This window comes from Anarrhichthys ocellatus, unplaced genomic scaffold, assembly GCF_004355925.1.
Source record: "Anarrhichthys ocellatus isolate YVR2014 unplaced genomic scaffold, GSC_Weel_1.0 scaffold10, whole genome shotgun sequence".
NCBI lineage: Eukaryota > Metazoa > Chordata > Actinopteri > Perciformes > Anarhichadidae > Anarrhichthys > Anarrhichthys ocellatus.
This window is the reverse complement of record NW_022280040.1, coordinates 158910-169622: the sequence shown is the minus strand read 5'-3', so window position 1 is coordinate 169622 and position 10713 is coordinate 158910. Positions and strand designations below refer to the sequence as shown.

Here is a 10713-nt window from a genome sequence, read left to right as displayed (position 1 = left end):
GGTGGAAATAGTTCACATGAAGCACAACTGATGCCCATATGAGAATCAACTGTGATCCAGAGCACCATGGGTCCATTGTGTAGTCCAAGCAATGTAACGCAGCATTAAGAATGTATATGTTAGACATAAATACTGGCCACATGATGATGACAATAGGGTAAAAGATAGAGGGACTTCTTGCTGTCTTGTAATTACAAGCTAAACAGAACAGTGTAGTGTTTTATGCTTTGCCTAAAAAAGTTAATTTTAATGCCATGATGTCGAATATATGAACATTGTATTCATCTTTGCCCTCCTCGTTGTGAAGAATCATGACCCTCAAAAGTGGCAAATATGGAAGTACCAAAGTGCCATGAATATGTATAAAAGAATATTGCTGTTGGCCCCCACAAGCCTCTTTCACAGAATACATTTTGACATGTTAGAGTAGGAAAACCACAGGTGTACGCCACAGACGGCTTCAGTTTAGACTCCCCAGCCTCTGCCTGCCATACCTTGCTTTTTATATTTCATTGCAGTCTGAATAACGTCAATAAAAATCCAGAGAAAAAATATGAATTTCATTTGTATTGCTGCAGTGGCTGACATCACCTCGAGCCTTGTCATCCAGGTGAGCTGTTACAAAGTGGGACTGCTGGGGATGCAAAGAAAGCTTGTGGTGTGACACCTCAGCCCAGCTGTCACTCTCTATGGTATCACACACACACACACACACACACAAAAGTATATACTCACATACTTGGACAGTATATACTTAATAAGCCCAATTTTGACTGACAGGTGACATTTCATTATGGAGAAATCGTACAAGCACGGTGCAAATGCAAACAGACAGGACACACACAATGTCACAGCCAGGACACACTGCAGAGACAGACAGACAGGACAGGGACACTTTGCTGCAGGACTTCTGACTGAAACTCCAAACCTTCCACTGTCATTTTGATTCCATTCAACCACAGATCCTTATGAAGAAGTTCTGCAAAAGAAAAAAAGGTAAGTTACTATGAACGGCAGCATTGTGTAACACTTGTTTTTGATCAGATCATCCCACGCTGCTGGGGAGGTTTGGATTTCAGAGTTGAGCCCACCTATGGAATGCTGGGATATAATCATATCCAGTAACAGCATGCTGTACTGATAGGGTGTGTTTGTTATTCAATTAAAGTAGTTGCAGTTTCTTTTGGTATGTGGTCAAACATACTCACAAATCACATCAGTCTAGCAGATCAAATCACTAAAGATGGCCTAAAAGGAAAATATTAATTTCCTTAATATTGATACATTTCAGATTTAAATTTGTACAATTCTAGTTCACCTACTGTTTTTATTTCATTTCATTTCATTTCATTTCATTTCATTTCATTTCATTTCATTTTATTTTATTTTATTTCATTTTATTTTATTCTTGATGACTGCTCATTCACTGACGCAACGTTATGAACAGACTTGCAAGCTCTGTGTAATTGGTTAACTCTACAGTCAGTCAAACTATAGTGGGCGGGAGTTCAGAATTCTACCCAATCAGGTCACACGCACACTGCACTGCCCCTCCGACAGTCAGAAACATGGCTTTACGGGAGCTATCATCGCTGGAGAAATATTTAGGATTAAAAAAGCCGAACAAATACAGTACACAGGGGGACAAAAAGGTGACATGACCGTACTTCTTTGTGTAATCAACTTTAGGCGTTAAAACGCTGTTTTATTTCATAGAACGCTTGTACACTATTGTAAATAGGACACAGCAGCTAGCTAGATAATGCTAACAAGCGAGTCATGTGTGTTGGAAATACTGGCATGTTCGTGTCATATCAACCTTGTGTTATCAGTCTGTGATCTTTTTCATCGGTTAGGCTGATGCATCAAATCCAGGCAGCAACATTAGATGCCAGTTGTCTTTATTTCCACAACTCGGCAACAATGGAAATAGCCCCATGATGTGCGCATGCCCGTCAATAGAAGTAAAGTGAGGGAGGAGAGGGACGTCATGCCTGCTATAAATTCGCCTTACGGAGTAGCACTGTAAAATGAATGTAACCGTATTGATGAGTTAAAGACAGGGAGAAAGTCACAACTCAGCCTAATATTTATGGGAAATGTTGCAAGCAATTCTTTTTGAATAACTCCACTGAGAACTAATCTGGATATTAACCTAAATACTCAACCTCATTTACTTTGTGTCTTTTATCAAGTAAAACAGTTTTATTCATGAATATGTAAAGATAGCAAGGGTGCATTTTTTGGGAACTGAAGAAACATGTTCTTTAAGGAGACACAGTTGATGTCTGATTTTGAATCAAATGAAATAGAATCCCTCTTTTCTTGCCACCGTCATCCCCATCTCCCTGTTTCTCTCCCCATCTCCCTGTTTCTCTCCCCATCTCCCTGTTTCTCTCCCCGTCTCTCGTCTCCACGCAGATACCTGTGCTACAGAACGTCAATGGTCCTCCGCTGGTGGGCTTGGTGACTGTCGCCTGTCACCTGGTGAGAGAGGCCAAGCGCCCGGAGCTGCTGGGAGACTGTGCAGAGAGCAGGGCAGTGGTGCAGCAGTGGCTGGAGTACAGAGTCACCAAGCTGGATGGCTGCACGAGGGAAGACGTCAAGACCATCCTGAAGGTAGAGAAGGGGATCTTCAAGGAAGTCTTTGAAATAGTTTCTTCCAAATTGCTGTTGTATTGCATCTTGTATTTTTTCATTTTTTTTTTTATGATTGTCAGAAGAAGAAAATTATTGAAATAATTCCCTTTTCCTTTGAGAGGTGCCACAGCATCCCACACATTCCCTCTCTCTCTCTCTGTCTACCAGCTAGACCACTGTGTGTGTGTGTGTGTGTGTGTGTGTGTGTCTTGTTTAAGTGTAAGCGACAGGAACACAGACTGATGTATGGCCCTTCAGTGACATGGCCCCCACACAGCAGAGAAAAAGAAAAGCCTTAATGTGCCTGACGCCAGTCAGCGTGAAATGGATCGGCAGCCACTGGTCTGCAGGACGCTGGGCGCCTCTTGGCACTGTCATGTCAGCATGAAAGTGTGTGTTTGTTTGTGTGCGTGTGTGTGTGTGTGTGTGTGTTCGCACTTCTCAGCGTGACACACTGTTGTGGCATGGCTGAGGAGTCATACTGTGCGGCAGCGTGTTATCCGGACAGGCCTCTTAAATATTTTAATGGTGCCACTTACAGAAGGAAGTCGCCCTGAGCAGCTCAGTTCTGGTGCCTGCCCGGTGGCCCCTGTCCTAGTCATCTCCCATTAAATTATCCGGAGATAAAAAAAAAAAAAAAACTGTCAACTGCAAGACTTCTTAAACTTTCTCACCCCAGGATGCAAATACGAAACTCATAGTTCTTTCAAGCTGAGACGTGTTTCTGAAGCGAACGTCTTGTCACTCGTGTAATGTGATGATACACACTGAAGGCCAATTTGGCCCTGAACCCAAGGATAGCTGAATATTTGGGGAATGTCTGTCACCCCACCTTAAACCAGTTAGGCTAGTGCTGAGTGACTTGCTGCCGCCACAGGAGTATGTTCATAAAACTGTAATGCTCTAACATACAGACAATTACACCCGGGTCAGTTCCCCACTTATCCTGAACTCCATGTACTGCATTATAGGCTTGATTTCTGACTTCTGACTGCTATTTGTTTTTTTGCACCACTAATGTGAAAGATATAGAAAACATAATGAATTTAATTAGATATTTCCCTCAAGCATTTAATGGTATTCAAGATTTAATTCTGAAAGTTCTGATGTATCAACAGTCGGCCCCTCGTGTTGGGACTGTGAATTCACTGTGTGGGAAAGCAGCAACAATAGAAGATGGTGTCCGGACGATCGCGACAGCAGTAGCTACAGAAAACTACTCCCGAAGACATGCAAGGAATTGCGATAGTAATGTAAATATATCTTGTGCGGTAATCTCAGCTATTTATTAGCTCCATTTCCATCAAATGTAAAAAAAAAAACAAAGGAACAGCTGCGCTTCTCTGGACTGCACATGACGTACCCAAAGGGTGGAAAAAACAATTCAAGAGACACGTTTTTCATATTGTCTTTGAATTGACTAAATTCTGTCACAAACTTTGCTTTGCTGTATCCTAATGCACTAATAGGTGTGCACAGTTTCGGAGGGGGCAGGTAGAGAGGTACCAGGGTTCCGAGCACCATGTGTGCTGGGGGTGTGTGTGTGTGGGGGGGGGGGCAGGAGAGCTGCCTCTCCTCTGATGCTCCACTGGGCTTCAGCTCCATGGCTGTAGGCTAAGAAGAGCAAGGATCCGATTGTGGAAGGGGAGGAAGTCTGCCGTCTTCATGCCTTGTTTGGCATCGCCCACTCTTGCCGCACAATAACTCCATTTGCCCCCAAGATGCTCCGTGTGCGTGGCGTGTTCCCTTCGCACAATGTACAAGTGCTAAAGATGGTCCCTTCCCCTGGGACCAGCACTTCCATGCACGACTTTGCACACACACACAGACGTCGGGACTGAGAAACACACATCGCGACGCCCAAGTTTAGGACAGCTTCATTAGATCTGCGAGCGAGAGTTGAAGTCATTTGGTAGCGAAGTAAACAAATAGCCTGTTTTGCACAGCATCTGTGCTAAGTCGCCAGTCATGGGGAGAGATGCTAAACCCCCTCAGGTTACGTATTACTCTTTCCCACATAGCACAGCAGAGACACACACACACACACACACACGCAGGCCCAGACTCGTGTACATCACGCACCCACAGATATGTAGGTTAACGAACCTGCTGTCATACATGCCCCCTTTAGGTCTGTAGCGTCCATCAAGAGAGTAACATTTAGTAAAGAACAAAGAAATTACATTTAAGTCTTATTTTACATCGCTGCATACTACTTCGTTTTTCAGCAAAACAGAAAAGAGTCAGTTCGTACAATAAATCCAGAATGTATAATGTATTCATCTGTCACGTGAAGAGATACATGCCATGCTGCATAAGTTGACCTGATTTGCTTTTATTTTCTCACAGGACCTCAACCTCTACCTGCAGGACAAGGTCTACATGGCTGGCAACCGGTTCACCTTAGCGGACACCTTCATGTTCCATGGAGTCCATCCGCTCATAGTGAGTTACCTTTTAGGGGTCACGCCGTTCACATTCCCACGTGCTCCTTATCACTTCAACTATAATGTGTCGCTAAAACATCTGCTGATGCAAGTTTGTGAAAATAAATTTGGATTTGGATGAGGTTTTTTCAGTTTACTTTAAACAATTGAGAAAAAACTTGGAATTTTTGGAATGGAATTTTTCCAAAGTTGTGTGGGATTGCACATTCAGGGCTACATGTGATTGGGTTGTTGTGTCTCTGTACCATTCTCACCACTATTTTCCAAGGACTCCGTCCGTCCGTCCCTTTCCCTCCCCATCAGCGCTCACTTCAATCAAACCACAACTTTAATAAGCAATCTGTCACAGTGCGTACCACACAATTAGACTAGTCATATGGCCAAAGGGCATCAAGAACAAGTTGGCTATAAACACATTCTCACTTCTCTTCAGAGAGCTAAAGCGATGTGGCACAAAGTGATGTCTTTAGCCTCAGACCAGGGACAAGTAAGTTTGTTATGCCTTCCAGGATTGAAAGAATGCGAGTTCCGAAACGGGGAAGACGGAATGAGACGGAGGGGAGAGGGAGAGATCACATGTTGAGGGATGTCAGTGGTTGTGGCCGAGATGGAAGGTTGCCCCCCGCCCCCACCCCCGCCACCAGGCAGAAGAGAGTCACTTTAGTTCCCAATCAGTGTGGTTTTTAACCTCGGGGACAAGGGTCAGCTAGCCCAGCCCTGAACCACAGCTCGTCCTGATGTTCAATTCATGGAGACCAACATGACACGAACATTAAACCTGACTGATGCTAGAATGCTTGTAGGCAGGAGTGTTGTCTGTGTGGCGAAAGGCCACATTCCAGTTAATGAGATAATGAAAAGGCACACGTCTAATACCATTCGTTTTCCCAAGGACATCCTGATCTGTTGTGTTATTAGGATTGTTTTGTTGTTGTAGTTTGTCACCTGCATTGACAATTAACAGGGAAATATGTCTGACACAAACTTGCTCGTGACCGTTTAAAATGAACCATTGTTAACTCGTGACCAACAGGTTATGGTTTCCGTGTGTTCATCAGTCGTGATCAGTTTGACTGGAGAAGGAGGTTTTTTTTAAAGCCCTGAAGAAGTTAAAGTATCCAGGAACTACGATACAATTTCAGAACAAAATAAAAGTAATTTCGTTTAACAGCAAAATAACATTTTCTTTATTGTTCCATTAAATAAACAGAATGTCCGCTGGTCAAAATCACATTTACTGTTTGCAACTAATGTGGCATCGCTAACTGAATAGGACGTTGTTTAACTTCATCAAATATTAAAGCATGATGCTCCGTCTTTCAACCTGTTTCTCTCTAATCGGATGAACCCCTCTCTCTCTCTCTCTCTCTCTCTCTCTCTCTCTCTCTCTCTCTCTCTCTCTCACACTCACACACTCACTCACTCACTCACTCAGGTGGACTTGGCCGTCCAGGAGAAGGAGCAGTATGTGAACGTGACACGATGGTTCGACCACATTCAGCACTACCCAGGCATCCGGCACCCCCTTCCACCCGTAGTTGTGCTCAGGAACAAAATTTACTCCAGCAAACACCACTGAGGCCTGAGACCCCCCCCCCCCCAACCTAGCCTGAGTCGTCACACTCTCATCTGTCTTGTGGAGCGGACCTGGGCTAAAAGTCTGTCTCATCATCATCATCACGTTTCCACATAGTCATGATTACCCAAGATTTGTATTCCTGTTTTTCACATCGTGATTCCTGCCTTTATGTTTTGTGTCTTCACTCTGCCTGTTCGCTATTTGGATCTTCTACAATATATGTTTTATCAGGAAAATCAGTAAAAACAAAACCAGTTTTATTAGTTCTAATAAAATCAAGTTCAGTTCATATTTAATATTTGTTTTTAATATTTCAGTGCCATTGGCTGTTGACTTTAACTCATTCAACACTTTTCATAAGACGTTTGGTGTCTTAACCCTTATTCAGTATCTAGGGAGCAAAAATGTCAGACAATTAATTTGCACTTTTATGCTTTTTGTTGGCAATTTTGACTTTGTCGGTGACTTGGAAGTCTGGAAGGGTTTCTATTTATATATGTTTGAATGTGGATTTATTTTGTCTGATCTAAACTATGAACATGCGATTACAAGTATTAAAAGAAGCCTTCAAAGATGTTACTTAACTGGCAGTACATTATGGCTTTTAGCGCATGCAGCTTCCTTTAGGCCACATGAATGCATTTTCAGCAACAGTTTTTCCAAATGCATGTGGTCGCTGGTTCACCATCACGACCCCATAATGACCACCGTCATGCTGCCATCTCTCTGCCCTGATGGTCTCGTGGTCTCTCTCAGCTCTCATCCCTAACGTGATGGTAGCGTTTTGTTTGTTTTCTTTGGATTTTATGTTTTTCACATGCAACTCTCAGCCATTGGACTGGACAGTTGAGTGTGTGTGTGTGTGTGTGTGTGTGTGTTCCTGATTGCATCCACTTCCTCACCACCAGTCGTGTGGGCAGCAGTGAGCAGTTTGAGCGTCAGCCCCAGAGTCGGAGATCAGAGTGAGGCTCCAATCAGTCCCACTACCACCACTGTTGATGCTGCAGGCCAGAGAGAGGGCAGCGGGCTCACCAGCTGCCACACAGATCCAGCCAGCCAAGGCCAGAACCCAGGCCCCTGGGCGACAGTCAGCCACTGTGTGTCATTTCAACCCTCGCGCTCCCACGGGGATGCTTGAGAGAGAAGGACGAAGGGAGGCAGCGAGGGAGGGAGGGTGGGAGGCCACAGAAAGAGAGGAAAAAGAGCACCCAGAGGCCGAGGGATCTTTTTGTGACATGTGAACAATGATCCGTGCCTCCGAAAGCCTTACTGCTGCTGGCTGGATGTTTGCTATTAGCGCCATTACCAGGCCTCGCTGTGGCAGCAGATCCTGTAAATTAACATTATGAAGCTAATGATAAGTAGACAAAGAACGGTAGGAAATGAAATCATATTTTAAAAGAAAACACTAGTCTAAAGCTTATAATACTGGTTTATTTTGTGTTTGCATCAAAGTGTCTGTTGTACTTTACTGTCTTCTCTTAACATGCTTTCAGCTACGTTTTTACTTTGCTCCATCCAAACAGGAGCTACATATCTTTGTGTCTGTTGTGGCTTCTGTGTGTTTTTTTATTATCTAATGTCGCCATGATGTTCATCCTCTGTCAATAAAATCAAAAAGATACACAGCTCGTGACCCCTGATCTCTCTGTTTATTTGTCGGTGTGTATTTTTCAAAATTCTCAAAGAGTCTGTTCGTAAACCAGCCAGAAGACAAGAGTTCAGTGCAGTTCTGTTCAGACTGTTTGCTTGTGAAGATGGGAAGGATAAAAACAGCTTGCAGTCATTTGAGCGAGCCTTGTGACTAGTCGGGGCCCTTTATGGTAAGGTCCTCCGTTAAAGAAGCCATTGTCTGCTCAGTTATGTTAACATTTGGTTTTGAATGTGCAGCATCAGACGGTTTCATAGTCTGAGTATTTAATGAAGCTTGGCCCGCAGAAGTTGCAGCTGGACACATTGTTCTTTATTCACTTGTGTTTGTGGTGTTGCCATGGATACAGACCAAGCAAGGTTATAAATTACTATCTTTCAAGATTTATGTGACCACTGTTAATTAAGTACAGCTGAAGCCTATAAAACAGATACTTTAAATAACTTTCGCATCAATAACATTCACTCTGGCTCACAAGGGCTTTTGAATGATGTTGAATTTGACAATATTTTTATAAAATCTGGAGTACTTTTTGAGTGTCACGAGTTGATCAAATTGTCCTGCCCGTTTATGCACAACCAAAAGTATCCTTCAAGAGGTTTACATATGGAGGATTAGAAAATACTTTGCAAAACTCAAAAGATTTAAAGTAAACTGAAAAAAATGATGGCAAATGGACCGACCGTCATTTTGAAACTCATCTCAAAATGCTAGTGTGGCACGGTCTCACGCAGTCAGGTTCCTTCCTGATCAAACCTGAGAGCAGTCAAAGCCACACGCAGTGATGAGGCCACCGCAGGTAACCAGGACACAGGCACCAATTAGAGGCGACCTTCCCACCAACTTCTGACGGTGAGAGGAGCAACACTCCTCAGGGGTGGCCCCTAAATGGATACGCTCAAGACCCTCCCATTTTACCAACTGTGTCCCGCCCCACAGCGGGGTACCGACCTCTGACCACCTGGTGAGAGGGGGGTCTAAGGTCGATAAGGTGTGATGATCATCGGTATCTGCTGATGACTTCATTTCTCACCGTGGGAGCTGTGGCAGGGAGTGATGCTGACGCCTCACTCTCTCACACAGAGCGGATCATAGAGGTGGAAAAAGCTGCGAAAACTTCTTCAAGAATTTTACACTTTGATAGGTTTACAGAACTGAAAAAGTTGACGTGTCAATACATGAGAAAATGGGCAGGATACTACATCAGGCTCTATTTGCTGACCGGCATCAGTAGATCAACTACCCCAGTCTTGCACACTGTGACATGAAATCAACTTAAAGATCGCTGTTATCGCACAGTGTGTGGGGGGACCCATGGAACTGGGATTTAAGTTCAGCCAAGGACCCTTGTTGCATGTCATCGTCACGACACCTCCCACTGTGACTTCCAAATAAAAGCTTGAAAATGCCATAAAATAATCGTGAAAGAGCCCCCGGTAACACGACACAATGTCAAGTGTAAATATTTTGGTGAGGTGGACTCTGAACCATTGGGATCATGCTGCTGCAGGGTTCACCTCAAGCAGGCGTCACTGTTTTCAAACGAGTCAAGCGTTCAGCTTTCACCCATGCCACCTCCTCATTGTCTCCCAACACCTTCGTCACCTTGAGTTTACCAACCGCATTAGAAAGACAACCCCCGATCCACCCACGCAGCAACAAACAGCCGTGCGGCCGCCACCACCCTTCATTAATTCTTATTAACAACATCAGGGAGAGGGAGGTGCATTGGTCGTGACATCTGCTAGGAACAGGCCTCCTCGTCCCTTGCTGACTGATTCAGTGGAACAATCAACGGCGCGTGGTGGTGAGGGCAGCGTTAGCGCGTCGTAAGCTCTTTTGACAGGACTTATCGGCCGCGCTTTATTGCGGCCTTACACTTTGTGACAGTTGTACCATGCGCCTATAAAGATGGCATCTGATTGTCTATTGCAATTACATGAGTGTATGAGCAATGGGGGGACCTGGGGGGGACACTTGGGGGGGAGAGGGAGGGAGGGAGGGGGGGCATGTGTTTTTCTCTGCTCTTACAGTAAAGTTCTTCCTGTGGATGTGAAGGAGAGAAGTGTGTCTTTATCTCTCAGGGAGTAGGAATGTGAATGCTCACACTGTGTTCACATATCACGGTTACAAAAAAACGTCCAAAACAATGATATTTTCTATCTCAAGTGCAGAATATCTTCCATAACTTCTGCGTAAAAGGCAAGCTTCATAAAAATATGGGAACAGTCCCATATTCAGTACTGACACAAGGTGGCTCTTTCCACAAAGTAAATCAAATAATGTACACACAGTTACTGCTTAGAAAATAAAATAGAATTCTCCTTCAACTTTTTGAATAGATTAGCTAGCGCACCTATCTCATGGTCCTATGGATGGATGTGTATATGCTGATG

General features: G+C 44.0%; 1 protein-coding gene across 1 annotated transcript; it reads left to right on the top strand.

Moving 5' to 3' along the window:
- Positions 1 to 1538: 1538 nt before the first annotated feature.
- On the top strand, positions 1539 to 8302 carry eef1e1 (eukaryotic translation elongation factor 1 epsilon 1). Its single transcript, XM_031849794.1, has 4 exons — positions 1539 to 1652; positions 2422 to 2619; positions 4990 to 5085; positions 6523 to 8302. Exons 1-4 carry the CDS (start codon positions 1569 to 1571, stop codon positions 6664 to 6666), a joined length of 522 nt encoding a protein of 173 aa, XP_031705654.1. The 5' UTR covers positions 1539 to 1568; the 3' UTR covers positions 6667 to 8302.
- The last annotated feature ends 2411 nt before the right edge of the window (positions 8303 to 10713 follow it).